Genomic DNA, 22837 nt, shown 5'->3' with positions numbered 1-22837 from the left:
GGGCACAGTCATAGCAGGGATGAACTGGGCTAGCTGGCGACAAACCTGCCTCCAGGTCAGTGTCCAGCTGCCCTCTGTGCTCCTCCTGAACTCCCATTCGCAGAGGAGGAGTCACAACCTAGCTCCGTTTCCCCTTGATGGAGGCAGGTACCAAATCCCAGCTGGGATCAGAGCCCCCTTGTGCTGAGCGCTGCTCACTCACTGGGAATGAGACTGTCCCTGCCCTGTCTGAACTGACAAGACAGACAGTGAGTGAAGAAGGGGACAGGCACAGAGATGAAGTGGCTTGCCCAGAGGCATGCAGCAAGTCAGTGGCAGAGCTATGGACTGGCTAGGGAAAAGGGGCGGCCGAGCAAGTAGGGTCTTGGGAGACCCGGGTTCAGTTCCCAGCTCTGTTGCAGCCTCATTATGTGACCTGGGGTAAATCACTGAATCTGCCCTGTGAACAGGGGGATGATACTTCCTACCCGTGTGGCTAAAATTAATTGATTGTGACTTGTTGGGCATGACCAGAAGGAGACCAGACAGGTACCTTGTTAGAAAAGAGCCCAGGTCTCCTCAGTCCCAGGTCAGGGTCCTGTCCACTGGTCCCACCCTGCATCTGCTGCACAGCCTTCTCACAGCCTGGCTGGGAAATGACACCCCCATAAAATACTTGAGCCACCTTCCTCACTGCCAGCCTAAAAAGCAACAAAAAGTTGGGTGCAGAGCATGTGGGCTGCAGGCCTGTAGCTCTCAGCCCCTGGTGGCAGCCACTCTCTGCAGTAACCTGGGGAGTGGGGGGCTGAGCGTGAGTGAAAGTGGGGGGGATGCTGCACTAATGGGGCTAATCACACAATTCCCTCAGCCTCCATTCCCATCTCTGAGTGTGAGTGCAGGGAAACACTAGCAAGGCTAGGAGGGGCTCCTCTGCTGGGGCTCCCAGTTGTGAGGGGCTGTAATCCCCTGCTGGCCAGGGGTGTGCTATGACACAGTGGGTAGTACCATGAGAACCCTAGGGAAGAGTTTCCCACCCTGCTGAGCAGTTACTCACCCTGCGTCTGCATGAGTATCTGCTCACCGGCATGCACACGGGGGAGCAGTTTAGCCTGTGGTACTTCATGCCAATAACCCACCCTTCTTCGCTGGCTGTGCAGTGCAAAACTTCTGCTGCGCAGAACAAGGGCCTGTGTTCTTTGCTCCTTTGTTGTGCAGGAGCAGGTGGTGGGAACCCATGTGACTGAGAACAAACACTGGGAAAACAGCACGAAGCTGTAGGGCGATGCCCTTTGCCAGAATCACAGGAACCACTAGAGAGCCTGGGCCCATGCCTCCAAGCGCCTCTTCCCCAGGCTGTGAGTTGGCAGGGACAAAGGGATGTGTCACCTCTCCGCTGGGTTTACACAGAGATCAAAGGCACCATGAGAGATACTGTAAGCTCCAAGTGTGGCTTGGAGTCTCTCCCCTCAATGAGCACTGGCTGCATTTCAGCACAAGGGCTTCACACAAGGTCGGTGAATACTAGTGCAAAGAGGAACCCAAGGCTAAGGAGGTGGCAGGGCTGTTCTCCAGGGCAGTGTCTTTTCTACTGAGTTTGTAGCTCACTGTTTTCGCCTGGATGCTGAGTTTGCACTAAACCTTCTCAGCATGAGGATTTTAATGCTGATTCAGTGCTGTACTTTTAGTCTGCTCCCTGGTGCGTGGAAGCAGAGTAAGGGGTCGGGTGCTGCCATGCCAGCTCCCCCTTCTCATGCTCTTCCATGGATGTATAAAAGCAACCACACAGAGTAAACAGACTGTGGTTTACTAAACCATTTCAACCTACTGCAACTCTCATGTGGACAAGACCCTCCACATTAAACATGTTAAAGCTCTGGGAGATTTTGAGGCTGCTCTGTTCCCATCACCAGCTACAGACCCCTAGGAAAGCTCTGGTTTTATGCCTGAAGATGTGAATTCCTTAGGAATCCTGCATCTCATGGGACAGGACAGGGCTGGTGGTGTGAAACAGCCAGAACCTAGATTTGTGAGGAAAAGCTAAGACCAGCTGTCCTGAGGATTCATGGGGACAACGGGCTATGTAGGAACATTCTCTAGGGATATTTACCTGCTTACACAGAAGGAGAGAGCGCCAAGGGTTGCTCTTTCCTGGTTCGTTAACTTAGCCTCATTTTTAACATGAGATACAATACTCCAGTCTGTCTGGATTGTATAGTCCCTGAGGTAGGGAATGTGGGCCAAATCCCCAGCTGATATAAATCATTTATACCACCTGAGGAGCTGGCCTATGTATTTTACCTGACTGTGAAGTAGCATCCCCAACTGCGCTGCTGTAGCAATAAATACTCCTACCAAATAATAACTAATCACCTCCCCTCCCACCCCCACCAATCTGGCCCAGCTGGGCTGGAGATCGGTGCAGGGCCTATTGTGAGTGAGGGGCTGAGCTGGAGAGATTTGCTAGCATCCAGAACATGTCTCCATGGAGCTGGGTGAGGCTGGTGTCTGCGGAAGCCGTGTCCGGGGGGTACACCTGACTGTGGCTGGTGGTGGTTGCTAACCCACTGGGGCTTCTTACATGCTGCCGTCTTTCCCAGCTGGATTTGGACCTAATTTCAGACTGTGAAATGACACTTGGCTCTTGAGGGAATGGGTTCTGCCTTGGAGCCACCCCCCGAAGTTCTTCCATGTTCTGCTCCCCAAGAGCACGTGCAGGCGTGGCCTGTGCGTGGCGGAGGAAAGGCTGGCCACAATCCTGGTTTGATTCCAGCGGTGACTTTCAATCTGCAAAAGCAAAATGTGTTGTGCAGCCAATGCACCGCCCCCTCCCCTGTGCTGGAGCAGTCGGCACGTAGCAGCTACGCGCCAGCTGCTTCTGTGCTGCAGAGATAAGGGGAGCTGCGTTAGGGCGAGTTGAGATTAAAAATAAGTAATGTGCTCTGGGTGTTCCCCGGCTGACTTCACTCAGACATGACTGAAGTCACGCAGAAACCCAGGCCAGGGCGTTCAGTGCTGGAAAGTGCTCAGATACCACAGTGACGGGCCCTTTTAAGAGCCAGCCTAGATTAGAGGGGCTTCTGAAAAAATCCTCCAGAAACCTGCCTCTTGCCTCGTTCAGCAGGGCTACTGGCACTGTGTTCTCCCTACACGTTTACACACATCCTGGGCCAGGCCAGGATTCTGTGCCCAGCCTGGTTCTTGTGAACAACACACAACAGCAACACCAGGACAGCGGCCTGCTCCCTGGGCAGGGCTCTGGACCCAGCATCAGGCCAACTGGATTCCATTCCCACTGGTGCCACTGGCCTGGGTGATCTTGGGCAAAGGCGCGTCCCCACCCAGTGCCTCAGTTTCCCATGTGTAAAATGGGAGCCATGTACAGTGCTCTGAGCTGTACCGCTGACCAGGGCTGCGCCGTGCTGGGTTCGCTCCTGGGCTGCCGCCCTGGAAGGCAGAGGAGACAGGAAGCGGACCCGGGCTCAGGCAAAGCGGAGAGAGGAAAAGGCCTTAAATGGCATTAGCGCCGGGAGAGCAGGGAGCCGGGGCCAGCCGCGGGGCGGGGCTGCTGCGCTTTTCGGGAGGTCCCTGCGCGGCGCGGCGGGGAGGTGTGGCCGGCGGCGCGCGTCCCTCCCGGGGCCGCCTGGTGCGGAGCTTGGGGCGCAGCGAGAAGCTGAGCCGCCCTGCGCCCGAGCCGGGACTCCGCGGGGCCGAGCTCGCTCTCCGGAGCCCTAGCCCCGCCGGGGAGAGCCGGCCCCGGGGGACAGGAGCTTGCCAGGCCCGGCGCCGGCCATGCAGCACCTGGGCAAGATCCGCAGCTTCGCGCTGGAGCTGGCCGGCGGCCCGGCGCAGGGGGTGTACCGCGGCGGGGAGCTGCTCTCCGGCCAGGTGGTGCTGGAGCTCAGCAAGGTGCTGAAGGTGCGAGCGCTGGAGGTCTGCGCCCGGGGTTTGGCCACGGCGCACTGGCTGGAGAGCAGGAGCGTGGGCATGAACACGGTCTACAGCGACTACACCGCCTACGAGCCTTACCTCAGGTCGCGCTACCAGCTCATCCGCGGTGAGTCCCTGGCCGGGCAGAGCCGCTCCCGGTGCCCAGCCCTGCCCGCCCATGGGAGCGAGTCCTTGCGCCCCCGGGGCCACATCGTCCCCCCTTCGCTGTCTGTGTCCCCGTGCCCAGCCCTGCCAGTCTGCGGGAGGCTGTCCTGGCACCTGAGCAGGGCGTTTCCCTCACGTCTTCCCCCCTTAGCTGCTTGTACGTGGTACGTGGCCTGCTGTGGAGGGGAAGGGCCAGGTTTGTCCAGCCTGGTTCTGTTCCCCGGGGAGGATCTTGTGCTCCTTGCGGTGTGTGATGGGGCTGAGAGAGGAGCAGTGCCCGGTGACCCTGAGGGATCTTGGTGCAGTGTCTGCTCTGCGCAGCCCCACGGGAGCCGCTGTTGGGTGAACACGCCCCAGGGGCTAACTTTGGAAAGCCGTGGCTCTCCCCTTTCACTGCCCAAGTCATTTACTCTGGTCTCCAGAACCGGGAGGCGAACGGGGATCTCGATGTCCTGCGCCAGGCTCTAGCTGGGAAGGGGATGGTGCCTGCACACGTCTCTGGTGTAGCTCCTTACCTCCAGTGCAATGGCACTTGTGGAGGTGTGATCTGCCCAAGGCAATCAGCATTTTTCCATTTCTGCAGACAGGTAAGAGCTTGCCCGCTTCATGAAAGATTTCCCACTATCTCTGCATGGGCGGGAAGGCAGGATCGAGCAACATGAGTTTTGCCTGGACTAGCCTGTCACAGGGCTGAGGATTTTACTTCTCTGAAATAGGGTGTCTGGGTCAAATGCAGTCAGACCCTCCAGCTGTGGGGAGTCTAGATGTGACTCCAGCTAGAGTATGGTGGTGCCAGACGTGCAGGGCTGGGGATCCTTCCTGAGCCCTGTTTTCCAGTAGCTTGAATTGGCCCTTTCAGGGGCTGTTCCCTGCCCCATGTGGAGGGGGAGTGACATTAGCTCAGTATTAAACCCTGCAACGGTTCGTTGGCCTCTCCCTGCCCACAGGCCTCTTACAGAAATAAACCCTCGCCAAGGAGAGCCAGGCATTGGGCTCTCACAGGGGGGCAGAGGATGCCTGGCTCATGCTCAGGGCAGCACTGGCGGTGCTCTAGCTCTGGGCAGTTCCAAACTCTAAATCAGCCATGGAGCCTCGTCCGGCACTGGCTAATGCAGGTGGGCAAGGTGTCGTGCTGATAGCACTTCCCAGGAAACCTTCCTCTGCCAGGCCCTGGAGACAGGAGATGCCAAACCTCAGAGCAGGGCCAGCATGACCCCCCACCCCCTGTCATGGTGCCTCTCCCGCACCTGGCAGGGAGCAGCAATGAAAGCTCTCTCACAAGAGCTCTGTGAGAAAAGACCCCTGGCTCTGTGGAGCTGGGAGAGGCCAGGGCATGACCCAGGGCACCAGAGGGGATTTCACAGGGGTCACTCCAGGGGGGCTCTTCGGCTTCAGGCCTTTCACAAAGATGCTGCTAGCGAGCTCCAGCCCTGGAGTGCTCATGACCACAGCTCCTGTAAGGGCAGGTTTGCCCTGTGAGATGGTGGGGCGGGGGTTCAAAATGCTTAACTGACCTATGAGTACAAGTGCCCTTGGCTTTACTGGACTTAAGCCCCATTTCCGACTGAAAGCCAAAGGCCTCTGACTCACCTGCTCCCACGCTGGCATCCCCTCGAGGGAGTGCTCTCTGCTGCCCGGCAGGAGGCCTCTTTGGGCCAAATCTCTGTACCAGGGGCTCGGCCCTGGGACACACAAAGCTGCCCCCGATCTTGCGTTGATTGTACAGTGGAAGGCAAACAGCGCAGTCTTCTCAGGTGTGAATGAAGCACTTAGCTGGCAGGCAAATATTTGTTGTTCTTCCATGGCTCCGGCCCAATACACCCCTCCTGGACTTCACCCTTAGTCAGCTTAATAGACCCGGCCTGCTCACGCCCACCCAGCACAATGCAGCCAAGCTAGGATGGACAGGACCAATAGCACAGGGGTTCTGTGCTCATTAACAGCGATCAAGCCGTTAGCTTTGCCTTGTGTAATGAAGACGTTCGCCCCAGGGAGTCTCTGCCCAGGAGATACCCATGGCAGTGATGGCCCAAAGGGCAGCCCTGTTCTGTATCGCAGTCGACCTGATTCTCCCCAGCCGGCACTGTGAATGCTGGCATTTTGCTGAAGTGTAAATGCCGACCCAGGTGCCAGGTGGAGGGAGCCAATCCCTGTGAATTCACACAGTGGCCAGGGGGCTGCAGGGGTTGAACTGGGAGTAGACGTGTGACTGCCAAGCATGTAGTTTGCAGATCTCTGGCCATGTCTGGCATGGGAACCAGCTGCTCATCCCAGAAGGACACAAGTGATATTTCTGGCTAGAAGAATGTGTTAAACAAAACTGAATAATCAGATGTGGGATGCAAGGAATCGCTGTCCCAGGTGGGGTGAATCGTGTTCGATCCTTTGGTGAGTTGTTTTTCTTTCAGGTAAGCGCGTAGGGCCAGATTTGCTGGTTCACGCTGGCTGCCCTGTGCAGCATCCTGGTGAATCCAGCCCTTGGTTTCCCTCCCCATTGAGCAGGGGCTCTGGCTCCTACACTGCCACTATATAAGTTACAATGAAAGGAGGGTGAGTGGATAAGGGGGTTGGGGAGAGGCGCCACCATGAGCTCACACAGGGCGGTGCTCTCCTGTTTGCATGTAGCGGTGAGGGTGATTTCAGGAGCTAGGAGGATGATGGGGTGAGTTTTGTTCCCCATTAATACCCGCTGTGATTCTCCCCTGGGAAGCTGTGAGCTGCTGTCTGTGTTTAGATTTCGTGGCTTGGTTCGCATGTTGCAAGAGCCCCCTGGAGCCGCGGGGGAAGCAGGTAGCCAGACTCTGGAGCAATAAGATCAGTTGCTCTGTCCTGGCAGGACCCTGCTGTGGTGCAGCTTGGAGCTGAGATGAGTATTTCATTGCTGGCCCCTGGCCTCGCCCACTGGGGCGGGAAGGTTTAGCCAGGCCCCGTGGGGAGCTGCGGTGGGGTTTGCCGGACCCCAGGGTTGGTGACTTTATTGGCTATGACCTTGTGCTGGGTTTGTCTCTCCCTGGGGCACCGGGTGTGTGATTGCTGCTTCCTGAAGGACACGAGGAGGCGAGAGACATGCTACAGCAGGCAGTGTGCAGTCAAGACTGCGGCCGTGGGGCCCCACCCAGCGCTCGTACCCCATTGTCAGGAGAGCTGCGGGGGCCCCAGTCCCTTCATGTGGACTGCGGGGGGTGCAGAAGTGCCTGTCGTCAGCACTCTGTGCACCACCCACGTGGCCTCTCCCTGCTTCTCCTGCAGCAGCTGCGGCTTCCTGGTGAGATCTACTGGTTGCCCGGGGTTTTAAAAAAAGAATGCAGCAGGTGCCATGGTAACAATGCAGAGCAGAGCCCTTGTGGGCTGGGGGCTGGGCTTCCTGCTGAGCTCTGAGCACCTTAGAGCTCCTCCCGCGGGCAGCCAGGCTCCCAGCCAGGGAGCTGAGCCTGGGGAGATCTGTGCTGGGAGCATGGCTGCACCCACAGCCCGTCGTGCAGGGGGGTTGTGTCCTGTGGTTCCCCCGGTTTGCACTGGCCCAGCTGAACTCCGGGTTTACATCCTCTCTCCTTCTCTTTTCCGATCCTCTTTCCAGCCTGCAGAGCAGCAGCATTTCTCTCCCCCCGCCCCCCCCCCCCCCCGGGCTGCTCAGGCAGCCCTGCGAAGCTGTGTGCTAAGGGGACGATGTACAGTTGTACCAATTCCTCTGGAAAGCCCAGCCTGAGAGCCCCAACTTTCCTCCCCACACGGTGCCCTGTGCCGGGGTCACTTACCCCTGGCAGGCTGGCTGGCAGGCAATGCACAGGAGGCAGCTGGGTTGTTGGCTCTGGTCTGGCGTGTGCCTCCTTTGGGGAACCCTTTGTTCGGACTGAGTGTGGGGGCAGTTAAGCTCCTGCTGTGTAACTGCCTTAAGCAGACGGACAGAGGGGGCTCAGCGGGCAGAGGCAGAAACAGGAATCTCCTTGGATTCTTCTGCATGAAATAACACACCGGGTATTTAGAGAGAGCCTGTGCCCAAAGCTGCCCTTTCCCAGCTCTGCCATTGCGATCCCAAAGCACTTTACATGGGGTGTAGCACTGGAGGTGTTTATTAGCTGCATTGCGGTAGTGCCTGGAGGGCAGGCCCCACCGTGCTGGGCCTTGCACAAAGCTCCAGCAGAGCCGGCCCTGCCCCCAATAGATCAGACTAAGGGTAACATTTTCAAAAGCACCTCAGTGTCTTAGGAGCCCACATTTAATTGCGTTTCAATGGGATTTTGGCCCCTAAGTGCCTATGTTAGTTTTGACAATGTCACCCTGGGTCTGGGTTTTACGATATGCTCTTTACAGCCAAGGAACCAGTGACACAGAGAGACGAGGGCCTTGCTGGTGCAAACACTCACATGTGGGTGTAATGCTGAGCACGTGATTTCAGTGGGTCTGCTCACCTGGTGTCTGCAGGATCATGGCCACAGGCAAGTCACATAGGCACCAAAAATGGACTGTAGCTTCGTTGAAGAACCCAGCTAGGGACACTAGGTCCTCTTCTCCCTGCAGAATCGAGAATAGGACCCAGGAGTCCTGACTCCCACTCAGGTTGAAGCCACTTAATCTGTTGGGCCTGGTTCTCCATTGCCCTGCACCTTGTGTTTCCATTTATACCAATGCAAAGGGAGCGCAGTGTGGGGTGAAGTGAGCTGGGGGTGTTTTCCACTGGTGTTGCACTGGTGCAGGTGCCTGGAGAAGCGGCAGGGCGATGCAGAATTGGGCCTCCTGTGCAAAGTGGGCATGGCACACTGCCTTTCTGACGTGGCAGCTTTTGGTACCTGCTTTGCATTGGTGTCCCGAGGTGCCAAGCAGGAGGGAGCTGGGCTCGGTGCCTCTCGCAGGCTCTTACAGGAAACTCCATTGCATTTGAGTCAGAGCTGCCCCTTGATAATTGGCAGAACCCTGGTGGGCTCTTTCCAAGGGCCTGGCCGCGTGGGTGGAGAGGGCACTGCTGCACACGCCCGGCATTGGATCTGCATATTGAGTGGCTGGGCCTCTCCCTCACCTTCCATGATTGCATCTTGTCACAGGGTCTCAGTCCTCCTCGGCCTGCACAGGTGTGTCCTGGTTAGGGGGCAGGGTAGCACCTGGGCACAGGAAAGATGGGCCTGGGTGCTCTGCCCCAGATGACATTAGTGATGCCGAAAGAAGCCCTCTTCTGTCAGCGTAGCTGCGTCTACGCTGGGAGTTTTGCTGGCACAGCTGCGTTGGCTAGTGGTGTGTGGCTTTTTCACGCCCCTGATTGCTATAGTTATGTCAACAAAACTTTGGTCAAGGCCCCCGATGGGCCAACCTGTGTCTGGAGGCCGATAGCTCACTGCTCTAATCGTGTGACTCTGCTGTTTGGCCACTAGGTGCCTCTGGTTCCCTGCCCTGAAACACCAAGGCAAAGTCACCTTTTGGTTCCTCCCTCCGAGTGTTGCTAGCAGAGGGAAGCTGGGCTTGCTTTGCCCCGCGGCTCCCGCTGGGCGGTGGTGCAGGCTGCGGCATATGCTAACGCTGTGCACTAGACAGAAAATCCCTGTGCTTTGGCAGTGCCTGGTCTGTGTGAAGCCCTGGTGGGAGCAGTGGGACTAATCGCAAAGCCTGGCACTGCCGAGGCGCTGCCTGCTAGTGACGTTTTTCCCTTTTGTACATGGGGAGAGCACATTCACTGTCAGTGGCACCGTCACCACCAACGGGACTCAGGCTCAGGGAACTCTGGGATCCTGTCTGAGCACAGGGAGAAAAGCCAATCTCTTTCCTCTGCACAAGGTGTGATCAGTGAGTGGGGAAACCTGCGACACTGGGAGGAAAGGGAGAAGATCAAAAACCAGCTTCCTTTACCATGGGAGTGCAAATGCTATTTATCCCATGGTAATCGCCTGTGTCACTCTGAGGGGCAGCTAGGGCTCTTTGGGGGCCTCCACTGTGCATTTGGATCCTTCACGTGTTGCGATTTCTTTTATGTTTGACTTTCTCAAGGAATTGACTGCGTCAGCACCTGTCTTTAGGATAAGTACAGGGGCACTGCCATGTACCGTGAAATTACTGATACACACTTAACTCCCATTTAACGTGTGTGTGTTAGGGAATTAACGGACGGACCAACACAGATTTGGGTGGGTGTAGCCCCGGTGGAGAACTCCGTGGGGACCTTAACTGAACTAGTTTTGTCATAAATTTTCTTATTTTTTCTTTAAAAGGTCTCTGCCTTTTCCTCAACTCATACAGATTCCAACGATTTTCTAAAAGAATCTTTTACACATGATGCTGCTGCACCAAATTTACTGCTCCTAATTAGGTAATATGCCCATTAGATCACAATGCTGAACACATATATCACGCTCTCCTCTTCAAAGTGCTTTACAAATGCTAATTAATAAGCAGACGGGTTATCTCTGACATGATTTACATGCCCTAGAGGTTGAAATGGGCTATCTGTGGTGGCCAGAAGGGCATAAGAACATGAGAATAGCCAGACTGATTCCAACCATGGTCCATCTTCTCCAGTATCCTGTCTGACAGTGTCCTGCACCAGACCTTCGGAGGAGGTGTACACAACAGGGTAATTATGGAGCGATCCATCCCTGTCTTCTGCTCCTGGCTTCTGGCAGTCAGAAGTTTAGGATCACCCAGAGGATGAGGTTGTGTGTCCTTGATCATCTTGGCTAAGAGCCATGGATGGACCTATCCTCCATGAACTGATCTAATTATTTTTTGAACCCAGTTATACTTTTGGTTTCACAACATCCCCTGACAACATGTTCCACAGGTTAGTTGTGCATTGTATGAAAAAGTACTTCCTCTTTTTTGTATTAAACCTGCTGCCTATTAATTTCATGGAGTGACCCCCAGTTTTATATTGTGGGAAAGGGTAAATAACACTTCTCTAGTCACTTTTTCCACACCATTCATGATCTTATGGACCTCCATCATATCCCCCCTTAGTTGTCTGTTTTCTAAGCTTAATCTTTTTAATCTCTTCTTGTATGGAAGCTGTTCCATCCCCTTGATCATCTTTGTTGCCCTTCTCTGAACCCTTTGCAGTTCCACAATATCCTTTTTGAGGTGGGGTGACCAGAACTGGACACAACACTATGATTTATATAGTGGCAATATGATATTTTCTATCCATCTCTTAATTGTTCCTAACTTACTGTTAGACTTTTTGACCACTGGTGTGCATTGAGCAGAAGGTTTCAGAGAACTATCCACAGTGACTCCAAGATCTCTTTTTTTGGGTGGTAATTGAGAACCAGTGTTTTGTTTGTATAGTTGGGATTATTTTTTCCAACGTGCATTGCTTTACACTTATCAGGGCAGTAAGAGGAAAGGCCTCCAAAACTCCTGCAGTTAGATTTGGATCCCTACTCCACAGTGCACTGCACAGAACAGTGGCTTTCTCACAGCCCCTTGAAATTGAGGGGGCTCACAGAGGAGTCAGGTGCAGAGCACATTGCCCAGCCTGCTAGAATTGTAGTCCTATAGGTGAACCAGAGTGGACCGATTAGCAAAGTTGATGTGTCATAACACTGCTGCCCCAGGCTGCCATAGGATGCAAGAGTGGTGAGTCACACCAAGACAATGTTGCTTTTCCCATTGGCAAAGTCTTCTGAAATCAGATGTGCGACATTCCATTCATGTCAATGGGACCGTTGCCTAGTGAAATAACATCGCAGGGAAAACTGTTCCTCCACCTTCCCTGGCAGCATCATGCTCACCTCAGCAGACAGGCAGTGACAACAGGCTCAGCTGCGGAGCTCAGTCCCACCCTGAGACGCGATGCAGCTTGGAAAATTCCCTGCCTCTCAATGCATCTGTGCCTACCCCCATTGCGAACCCAGGCACAGACACTGTGAGGGGCCAGTGAAATGCATGGGACAGAGAATGCTCTCTGGAGAGACAGCATACAAGGAGCTACAGACAGGAAGGATGGTTCAGAGTTTAGGGAAGTGGGTTCACTGCTATTGGTACCCACACTAGGTAGCTCCGGCCTGCCTCATATGTGCTACGATCACGCCCCCGGCCCCCGATTGCATTGCAGACAAACCTAGAGTCTCTCTGTGACTCAGTTCCCCATCTCTAACATGCAGACAGTACTCCCCTCAAAGACTGTCTGGATCAGATGGAGGGGCATGGGGGCCATAGACAGAGTGGGGAAATTCTCAATCTTTTACAAGGGCCCAATCGAACTTCCACCGAAGTCAGTGCAAGTCTTTGCATTGACTGCACTGGGAGGTGTCTCCGGCCTTAAAACAGGACAGCAAGTATGTCTCTGTGGGAGTGAGGAATGATTGTATCCTGAGGTACCCATAGGGATGACAAGGAGCCTCCCAGAGCTGGCTGTCGCAAATTAACCCTTCCCATGCTGTGGCACACACCCCATTCCTAGTGGAATTCACATGCAAACTCCCATTGCAGGAGCTGAACCATGTGCAATCTGTATTGCTGTTTGCATGTTGGTGGTGGGTAGACCCCTGCCTGCGGGTAGACCCCTGTGCTGGGCACTGCACATACATGTAACAAAGCAACAGGCCCTTTCCCTGTTGCTGGATCAGGCAGAAACCTTCGAAGGAATTCAACATCGAGCTTTCCGAGCTGACCAAGCCTTACATGGCTTCAGCCCAACATGATCTGCAATGGCTGAGAGAATAACGCACTCAAAGCAGGAGTTCTGGAGGGGCAGGTCCTGGACAGCATGGCCTGAAGTGATGCTATATTATAGTCATGCTTTCTCCAGCCAATGATGAGGAACTTGTCTTCGTTGGCCCACCACCACCTCCAGGCCTGGGGGCAGAGCACACTTGATGCTTAACAAATTAAAAGTAATCATTAAAGTGAAAGCTGCTGGAGCTGCTTTAATCCCTTAGAAGTCCTGGGCCATTTTCCTGCCTTCGGTCACTTTTTACAGCCAGGCACGTGTCTTTGCATGATTAATAACAGAGGTACCTGCACCAAGGATCAACTTGGTATGCACAGAGCCTCCAGCACCCCACTGTTCTACCTTTTGCTGAACACCATAAACAACTGGTGCGTGTTTGTCCTGGGTAGTGGGGCACTCCATTTACACGCGAGATTGTTTAATTGTTCCTGGGCATTGTAGACTTGAAGCGCAGGACAGTGATAGGCCACTTACAAACCTTGTACAGCACTGGACTTGGCCTGGTTAAAAACACAAGCAAGACAAATTGCTCAGTAATTAATTGCAAGAGTTATGGGTAAAACATACCACCTTACAGCCCTGGAAGCGTATAACGTGGTTTTCTCCCAGAGTGGTTCTCTCTGCAGCTCCAGTTTGGTAAATCAGGCTGTGGTAGGTACTGAGTTCAGTGCCTAAGGTTGTACCATCAGCACCCTGCTCTTAGGAGAAGAGTGGGTGTCTCCTTCTGCTGTACAAGCACATGGGCCAAGGAGCAAAATGAGGAGCAGCTAAGCTGAGCTGTTCCACTCAGTTCCCTAGTGAGAAGCCCCATAGCACCAATCTTGTCAACTAGGCTTCTGGGAAAATGGATTTTGGTCAATACTGTACCGAGTGCAAGTTGTCGGGACGCTGGGCTCAGCTAAATTGAAGTGGGAATGGGGAGCTGCTGGGTTATTTCTTTTGAAAGCATCAAACACTTACATCCTGAAACTCCTCTTTGTGCCCCGCAAACACACTCCTGTGTGCCCAGTCGCACCAGAGCGAGTGCTGACTGGGCTGACTTCTTGCCTGCAATCGGGCTGCCGATCTGCAGTGTTCTGGGCTTGGCCCAGTGCTTTTCGCTTTTGAGCATTTGTGCATTTAAACTGTGGCATCAAATGCAGGTGGGACAGCTGCACTTGACTCTGTGAAGTCAGGTGGGGATGCAGCAGAAGAGCAAATGCAGAGCGGCAGGAGGGTTTCTCAGCGTGGCCTGTACTGTAGCTTGTGCGTTACTGGACCGTAGGACGGACAGTTGGGAATTTGGAGGTGGAGGAGCAGGGGGCATTTGCTAGCACTGAGTGGATGGAGGGGTCAGAGGAGGTGGCTGAAGCTGGGCCTGGGGACAGGGGACACATGGACAGGATGTGGCATGTCCAGAATTGAGATGGTTTCAGAATCCCCCTGTTTGGTTTCTGGCCATCCTTTGTCTAGACCTAGGGGCCCAGGAAATGATCAGCGGAGGGTCAACCTCGCCTGGGGGGATCACTGTTATGGGCTTCTGCTCCCAGCATCAGGGCACAGCGCTGGGGCCATAACCGGCCATGCAAGGGGCTGTTTCCTAGTGGTTCTCTTGTCACGTTTAAAAAGAAAGAGCGGGTTGTACTGGGTGTCTGCGGGAATCTGCCCTTCTCCTCGGACAGCAATTCCCGCTGGAGCCTGCCCAGCCTGCAGCCAGAGCCCCGCTTCCCAGCAAGCCCAGGGCAGGGCCGGGCAGGCCGGGAGCTGGGGACCGCCAGGGCAGCGGAGCGCTGGAGATCGCGGCGGCTTTGCCCAGTGGGGGAAAGTTGATCTCCGGGGGGGGGGGGTTGCTGCACCCCCGGGCTCTGCCGGCAAAGCCCCAACAAGGGGGCCGGGGCCGGGCTGGGGGGCTGCTCTCCCCGGGCCGCCCCCCACCCAGCTCAGCGCTTGGGTGCGCACGGCTCGGCCCGTCAATCTCCCCGGCAGCGGGGCAGCCCCCCGCCCGCCCCCGCCCGGGATAGGCCGGCGGCGGCCCGGGCCGGCGGCTCATTGGGCGGCGGGCGAGGGGCGGCCCGGCCCGGCCCAGCCACATGGCATTTAAAGGGCCCCGGGGCCGCGGCTTCCCACAGGCTGCTCCGCCCGGCCGCTGCTCGCCCTGCCCCGCCCGGTTCCGCCCGCCCCGCGATGCTCTTCGACCGGCTCCGGCGCTTCTGCGTCCTGCTCGACTGCCCCGAGCTGGACTCGCCGCCCGTCTTCAGCTCGGGCGAGGCCGTGTCCGGCCGCGTGGTGCTGGAGCTGGCCGGGGAGGCGCGTCTCGGCGCCCTGCGGCTGCACGCCCAGGGCTGCGCCCAGGTGCACTGGACCGAGTCCCGCAGCGCCGGCTCCAGCACCGCCTACACCCAGAGCTACAGCGACCAGGTGCCGTTCCTGAGCCACCGCGACACGCTGCTGGCCCCGCCAGGTAGGGCCGGGGCGGGATGCTCGGGCCGGGCACGGGCTGTCGCCCCTGCGCCGGGTCGCTTCGCCCGGGGCTGGCCGGGGAGGCGGCCGGCGCTGGGCTGTGTCGGGAGGCGTCTCCCCGCTGGCGCTCTCGGGCCCTCCCCGGGAAGGCGCCGGGACAGGCCGGGAGCGCGGCTCCGCTGCCGGCTGCCCCGCTTCGGCGAGCCGTCGGCCGGGCCCTCGGCAGGGGGGACGCGCGGCAGCCGGAGCGGGTCTCGGCCCCACCGCCTGGCGTGAGCGGGGAAGGCGCGGGAGGCCTGCGGGAGAGGGCTGGTGGGTCTCCGCCGAAACGCAGCAGCGCGTCCCGCAGGGTGTGACTTTAATTTTCTTACATTTCCCTTCTCTGGTCCCGCCTCTCCTGGGCAGTGTTTGAAGAGGGATTGCGGGTGTGTGTCGAGCGGCAGGGCAGTAGTTTGTTTGCACATCAGCTACTTTGGTGAGCAGAAATTGCGTGGCAGGATTTTTGCCAGCTGCAGTGCAGGCCAGGAAGATCTTGGCATGTGTGGGTTTTGGTAGCTGTTGGTAACCCTGGAGCTCACCGGAATGTCCTCTGGGTTCTTAATAGTCAATATATATTCACTTAAATAAATCTGATATTGCTCTATCAAATGAGGACTCTTCTGTGTTCAGTCTAAACGGCACCCTGCAAAGCCTCATCCTGACCATGTGACAACTGTTGTGAATTCAGGTTTTTATTTTGCTTTTCTGTGTCAAATGCTTCAGCGACGACTGAGTCAGAACGAAAGTACGTCTAATGGCTGGCTGTATTGTACTTCCTGTAAAGTGACAGCCAAACAGCACTCTTCCGATAAGGAAGTCTTGCAAGAAAGATATGATCATACTCATCTTAAATTTTTCTTGTCTTCCCCCCAGACAATGGTGAAGTCACAGTTCTGCAGGCAGGAAAACACGAATTCCCCTTCACGTTTCAGCTCCCAGAGTAAGTTCAGTTTGTTTGTTGTGTTCGCACCATTGCAAGAGTCTGCAGGACGGGGTGGGGGTAGTACAACTGGTTAAGGACATCAGCAGCTCCCCAGAGGAAGCCCAGTTTAAATATACAGGCTCTGGGTGTTTGCTCTGTAGGTGGATAAAGTGTCTCACTGTGAATCCCGTGGAGGAACCCACCCCTAACCATTGTCGCTTCTCCCCGGGCAGGACTCTGGCCACCTCCTTTGAAGGCCGGCATGGGAATGTGCGCTACTGGGTGAAAGCCAGGCTCCACAGACCCTGGTCAGTTGTCAAGAAAGCGAAGAAAGAATTCACAGTGATCGAGCCCATTGACATCAACACCCCGGCCTTGCTGGTAAGTGAGCGACATGCCAAGACCTGAGCCAGGGTGCTCAAGCTGACCTTAGCTCGGACTAAGATTGATCAGGAGTGACTAGTGACACAGCAGGGCTGCCTTTAAAGATCCGGATGTTCAGAACATGGCAAACACCTGCCCTCTCAAAGCACGTCTGCCGCTGGGCTCCCCAAAACAGAGGTGCTCCAAATGGAGCTTCTCTCAATCCTGCGTGAAAACCTTGGCTTGAAAACATGGGGAGCCAGATCGGCATCCGCCCTACCTGTTGTCCTGGCAGGGGGCTCTGCACAGCAAAACAAGAGATCAGTGGCAGAGAGTCTGAGCCCGGGCCAACTGACCTGGGCTCACAGGACTTGTGCTGCAGGGTGAAAAATATCCATTTAGACATCCGGGCTTGGGCTGGAGCCTGGCTCTGGCCCCCAGTGAGGCTGGGGAGTGATCTTGGAGCTGGCAAGTCTACACTGCTATTCTTAGCCCTGTGTGCAAGCTTGGGTCGGTTGACCTCGGCCCTGAGACTCACTGCCAGGGTTTGTTCTTGCTGGGTAGATGTGACCTAAAGATGCAGAAGGAACAGTCCCTGAGACTTTTGCCCTCTGCTCAGTGGGTGCCTAATCTCTGATCACAACTCTGGCTGGAGACGAGCAATAAAACCTGCTTGAACGGGAGAGGACTGGCTGTGTGGTGATCCTGGGAGGTAGAGGTGGGTGGTGGCTCTTGCCTAGAAATAGCTGAAACTTGTCTCACTTCTGTCCCTTCCTCTAGGCTCCTCAGGCAGGTGTGAAGGAGAAGCTCGCCCGCGCCTGGTACTGCAACCGTGGCCAGGTCTCTGTATCCGCCAAGATCGACCGAAAAGGCTACACGCCAGGTAACTCAACAGGCCACGCGCTGTTCAAAGGGTGCTGAACGTAACTGCCCTGGGGAATGCAGAGTGGGGCTTGAAAGGAGCTGAAGGGTTTATGGCAATGAGGCTCCTAGCGCTATGTTGTGATGGGGCTCTTCATACTGGTGTGACGCTCCAGAGAGGCCCTGGCCCCTGAACCCTGCTCAGACATGCCCTTGTTCTGTGCAGCTTCTCAGAAACAAATAACTGGATGGCTGGAATTGCAGGAACGAGATGTAGCTTAACAAATGCGGTCCCAGGCTGTTCTGCATCTAAGCCGTGCCTGGTTTCTCTTGTGCAGTGCACACCACGTGGCTGGGCCAGTGTGTTTTTTAATCAAGCCTGTCTCTCTCCTGCCAGGTGAGGTCATCCCCATCTTTGCTGAAATTGACAACTGCAGCACCCGCACAGTCGTGCCGAAAGCTGCCATCATCCAGACTCAGACGTTCATTGCCCGGGGAGCCAAGAAGCAGAAGAAGTCTGTGGTGGCCAGCATAGCAGGCGACTCCATTGCAGCTGGGAAGAGGGAAGTGTGGCATGGCCGAGCGCTGAAGATCCCCCCTGTGGGCCCCTCAATCCTGCAGTGCCGCATTATCCGTGTGGAATACGCCCTAAAGGTAGGAAGTGGAACAAATCTGACCTGCAGCAGAAGGCCTTGAATAAACAGGCTGATGGGCTTCTCTGGCAGCTGCCTAGCTGATACATAGCTGTGACTGAGTGGGGCTTGGTCGCTCTGCTGAAGTGCCCTTTCTGTGCTGGGGCCTCTCATGCCCGTGGGTGGGAGCTGTCCCCACAGAGCCATGCCACATCTCCAGTGGCAGGGGGAATTCCTAGGTTCTTACCCTATGCTAATATCAGTCCCTCCTTCCCCACTCCATCAAACTTAAGTATTTTACTGTGCAGGTAAAACCTTGTATTCCTGCTGGAGAGGCTGTCTGCCAGCTTCCTCCTGCACCTGGCTTAGCCACCTATCAAGGGAACCTGTTGCTGGCCAGGCCGTGCCTGCACCCCACCCCCATTGGGAGAGTGGGGTGCTGCCTGTCCTCATGGGCTGAGGGAATGCTAAGGAGTGACCCCTGTGTCCTCCCCCTCAAAGGTTTGTGTCGATATTCCTGGGACCTCCAAGCTGCTCCTGGAATTACCACTTGTGATTGGGACGATCCCACTGCATCCATTCGGGAGCCGCACGTCCAGCATCAGCAGCCAGTACAGCGTCAACCTGGACTGGCTCAGAATGGTGATCCCGGAGGAGCCTGAGGGTAAGCATCTGTTCTTGGTGCTTTGGGATCCAGCCGCATGGGGTGGCAGCTCCAAGTGAGAGCTGGTCTGGAGGGAGTGTCTGGGCAAACTGGTAGCCTTGTCCTCTGCCCCAAACTCTGCCTAGCATGTGGCTTTGTGCGCCCTGGTGCTGCAGGGACCAGGTATCCATGGGAGGGGATGTGGCTGAATGCAGACATAACTACCTGCATGTCTCTGGCTAGCAGATTCTTGCCTAACCACACAATGCCTCTGTTCTCCTTCCAGCTCCCCCTGAATATTCATCTGTTGTGTCCAGTGAAGAGTCTGCGCAGAACCTCTCCCCACCCTGCCAGGGTGAACTCGGCAATGGCTTGGAAGGCCCTTTCTTTGCTTACATCCAAGAGTTCCGCTACCGTCCTCCTCCACTGTACTCAGAGGTAAGTACAGCATCCCCCGGGGGGTCGGGCTTGGGGACACTTGCTGGGATAACTCTCCCTTTGGCGTCTGGTAAAACTCCTCTTAACTTGGCTTTTCAGGTGGATCCAAACCCCACATCAGACAGCATCCGGCCACGCTGCATGACCTGTTGAAGGAAGCACCACTGGGTGCAGTTATTAGAATACCAATCTGGTGGGGCTGAGTCGCTTGCAGACATGCAGGACGTCAGCCCTGGGCATCCGATCGGCGTCCGAGAGGCTATTGTGGGGCTGGCGCTCGTGTGGAGCTGAGAACCTGTTTGCTCACTGCCGCTTGAAACCACCTGATGCGGCTGCATCTCATGGACTGACTCCTCTTGCCCCAGAGCTGAAACGAGGGGGTTGGACTTGCCATGTGGGGTCGGAGCAGCTCCTGAGCACATGAGCAAGGGTGGCAGAGGAGGGTGTAGGGTTAAGAACTCTTCTGCGGGAGTATAGGGTTCAAACAAGCCAAGCTCCTTCATCTTGCAGCTACCATGGTCATGCTCCACCTAACTCCTGCCAATAGAAAACAGGACTGGGAAGTGCTTCTCGGGGTTACTGGAAAGCATTTTAATCTTGCTCTGGGTAAGGGTTTAAACACCATGGTAATCTGAGGGCACCCTCCAGCTACTGCATTCTTATAAAGTCACCAGGACTTCAGTTTCTGAATTAAATGGGGTTGTTCTCCCCAGACTGAGGCCCAGCCCTTGCTGTCCAGCACCCATGAGCCTTAAGTTGTCCCCCGAGGTGCCTGCTGCTGGGGCTGTGCATTGCATCTGGTCTAACGCACTCTGAGACATTAAATGTGTGAAGACTCTTCCCTTGAGTCAAGGATTGTATAGGTGCCAGGGGGGCAAGAGCTGTGAGCTCAGGGAAGAACTCCTGTTCTATAAACCGCAGCAAGACCTATGGTGCTGTCTTGGTCACCACGTCTAGTTTGGTCCCTACCAGGCACCAGACAAACTTGCAAAACCTATTGAACCTTCCACTGATGCAGAAAGCTGTGCCTTAATCTTTAAAGGGCTTGTGACTTTGGGGCTGCTAGAATGGTCCCAGTAGTATTTGATTGCCCTCTCTGTATATTTGCCCAAGTAAAAGGTGAATGGGGAAAGCTGCCAGGCGCAGGGCCGTACAGTTGCTGACATGGTCAGTGTCCCGTAGCCCAGCACTGGAGAGTATGTGCGATGAGGCCTGTAGACACTATAGGCTGAGTAGGTAAGAGCCTTAAATCCAATCCTGCTGTATGTGGAGTTGCCTCTGGACTTGCTGCCTTGTTAACACTTCACCAGCACCTAGTGGGAAGAGCCACAGGTCTGCCTGCCATTAGCAGAGTGAGGAAGATGCTGCTGATGGTATGCACTGAAAGCTGGTAAATCCTGTTAGCAGGGGAAGAAGAGGTTGTAATGAAGACTGCTTGGGTGCATCTGCCTTTGGCTTCAGGCTGGTCTTACTGCTCCCTGTGCAGACTTGACAAGAGATCTTGGCCATTGATCGTTCATTAGTAAACGATGCATTCCATGATCTGAGGCTAAAACTACCTGAAGTGGCCACCCCCAGCTTGGTGGTTAAAACCACTGACAGCCACAGTATTCCAGCTCAGAGCCAAAGCAAAAGGTCCCTAACCAGTTTACTTTAGCTGTGCAGTCAGCTTCCTCCACTAAGGACTGGAAACGCAAGCTTTTCTAAAAAAATTTTTAATATACCTGTAACTGGTGTGTTTTTTGACTAGTTCTGCTTTTGTACAACTCCAGGTTTTGAAATAAACTCTTGTTATACTGAAGTTAGTGTCTGAATAGTGTCCTGGAAACTCTACCTCCTGTCCTCTTCTGCAGGGCCCACCTGTTGGCATGAGGGTGTTGCAGGACTGCTGATGTGTATTTAGGGGAGCTCTCAGGCAGGCTGCCTGGTCCGTTCCTACCCACTACTGACTTCCATAGTCCCCGGCTAGGGATGGCTGAGACCTGTCCATTCCCTTCTATGTTTGGGGCCCAGATCCTGACACACTAACCCAGCCCTCTCCCGTCACTGTGAGTCAGCCCCCTGGCTTCTGAGAAGCTCAGGACTGCTCTGCACAGCTGTCCAGGGGATCCAAAAGTGGTTCCTGATCTCGCCTGAATTCAGCTGCCTCATCCCAGCCCATGGGAGGTGGGGGGGAGGGTGTCACCTACCCCTGCTGCAGAGGGATGCTGAAGTGCACAGAAGGCCACACAACATGGGAGGTGGAAATGGAACTGGAGTCCTGACCCCAGGCTACTCAGCAGTGGAAGTTGCCAGTCCCATCCGGGCACTGCTGCAGGGAGAACAGGCCAGCTGGCCCCTGGAGCAATGGCACGTGCTGGGTTCATTGTGGGGTGGTCGGGGTTGTTTGTGCAGCAGTAGCTGGGGGAGGAGGCGAGGTAGAAGTGACAGGCGCACTAGTGGTGCCCAGGCCTCTTCAATGGCAGGTAACTATCCCCCAGTGCTTCCTTCAGGACCTGTGGACTGGGCAGTGCACAGCTCTTGTAAGCACATAATGGCTATGCATTGCACTTGGCTGGCCCAGGACGGACTGGTCCCTAGGGCCTGATCGCCCCTCCAAAGCCTGGAAGCAGCCCCTGTGGGGGGGTGCCTCAGGCTGGTGGGGAGTGGGGTAGGTTACCCCGCCTGGCACCAAGAGACCAGCGCAGTTCATTAGCACTGAGCCCCCTGCTGGGGGCAGCGCCTTGGGGGCAATGATCGTGGAGGTGCTGGGTAAGGGAGGGGCAGCAGGGCCCCCAATCCCACACCCCCAATGAGGGGCACAGGGTGGCATGCCAGGCCAGGCACAGGGACTCTTACAGCTTTGAACACAGGTGCAGCAGAGCCCAGCCTGCTCTGTGATGGTGCGGCTGGGGCCAGAGGAGGGGCCAGGCTCCTGTGCAGAAGGAGGCACGTCAGCTGCTCGTTAGAGGCTGTGGCACATGTCCTCTTCTCCCCCCAGCCCAGGTTAATCAGGTCCCACAGCAGATGCTCCTCTTACCTGTCTCTGCGTGGTGCCCTGGGGCACTGCCTTGGCCTAGGTTCGCTTAATTAATTTCCTGGTTTTGGTATTGTATTTTTCCACCCTTGGGTTCTGTGTCTCTGCAGCAGCCAGAGTGTCGTCCAGAAGCCAAATGCAGCCGCCCTGATACCGAGGACCTGGTGGGCCCCAGCAGGGAGCCACTTGGGTCAAATTGGAGCACCGTATGCTGGGCCCTGTCAGCGCTACGGACTGCACTCTTGGCTTAAGCTATAGCACTTTGTGCCATAACGCGGGGTTGCAAACTTATTTTTAATTTGCGGACCCCTAAAAAATGTCACCTGATGGCCAGGCCCCATCACCATGGGTGGCTGCAGGCTGTGCTCAGATACCTCGCAGCGTTCGTGCTGCTGTTGGCAAACAGTGTTAGGCCTCTGTAAAGAGGTGTATTGCTCTGGGGTGAGCTGGGGCTGCACCTGGGCCAGCGCCCGTGTTTACACTTGGCACCTGTGCCCTTGCTCTTTTTCATGTTTTTTCCTAGTGAGTGCAAAAAACAGCCCGCTGTTTATGGGGAAACATGTCCCAGTGTGATGTCAGTACTCCCACAGCCCCGCTCTCCCCCCATGACCCCTGGCAGGGGGAGAGAATAGTGTGAGCTGGGCACTGGCCTGGCGCCTTAGGGAATCCAACACAACTAGGCACCATGTCAAGCTACAGCCTGCGACTAAGACTTTTTTTGAGCGGAGATTCTTCCAGGAATTCTCCCAGGGGTTGTTGT

The 22837-nt window shown here is 55.6% G+C and overlaps 1 protein-coding gene across 9 annotated transcripts; it reads left to right on the top strand.

The window, feature by feature from the left end:
* The first annotated feature begins 3563 nt into the window (after positions 1-3563).
* Positions 3564-20862, top strand: ARRDC2 (arrestin domain containing 2). 9 transcript variants are annotated; one of them, XM_043536027.1, is made up of 9 exons: positions 3579-4033; positions 4494-4658; positions 16076-16142; positions 16286-16505; positions 17268-17370; positions 17746-18002; positions 18482-18644; positions 18910-19061; positions 19161-20862. In XM_043536027.1, the coding sequence occupies exons 1-9, from the start codon at positions 3769-3771 to the stop codon at positions 19212-19214; spliced, it is 1446 nt and encodes a 481-aa protein (XP_043391962.1). In that variant the 5' UTR covers positions 3579-3768; the 3' UTR covers positions 19215-20862. The 9 variants fall into 9 exon arrangements, with proteins under 9 accessions (XP_007072189.2, XP_043391962.1, XP_037741664.1 ...); XM_037885736.2 differs by having other exon boundaries at positions 3581-4033; positions 16358-16505; XM_043536030.1 differs by lacking the exons at positions 3579-4033; positions 4494-4658 and adding exons at positions 14873-14977; positions 15086-15164.
* Positions 20863-22837: the final 1975 nt, after the last annotated feature.

Source organism: Chelonia mydas, chromosome 25 (genome assembly GCF_015237465.2).
Source record: "Chelonia mydas isolate rCheMyd1 chromosome 25, rCheMyd1.pri.v2, whole genome shotgun sequence".
Lineage (NCBI taxonomy): Eukaryota > Metazoa > Chordata > Testudines > Cheloniidae > Chelonia > Chelonia mydas.
The sequence above is the reverse complement of the archived record's forward strand: the minus strand, read 5'-3'. Positions and strand labels throughout refer to the sequence as shown.

Coding starts and splice junctions, on each gene's coding strand:
- ARRDC2 (XM_043536027.1), top strand. CDS start 3,769: ATGCAGCACCTGGGCAAGATCCGCAGCTTCGCGCTGGAGCTGGCCGGC. Junction 16,143..16,285: donor TTCACGTTTCAGCTCCCAGA/GTAAGTTCAGTT, acceptor TTTGCTCTGTAG/GTGGATAAAGTGTCTCACTG. Junction 17,371..17,745: donor CCGAAAAGGCTACACGCCAG/GTAACTCAACAG, acceptor CTCTCCTGCCAG/GTGAGGTCATCCCCATCTTT.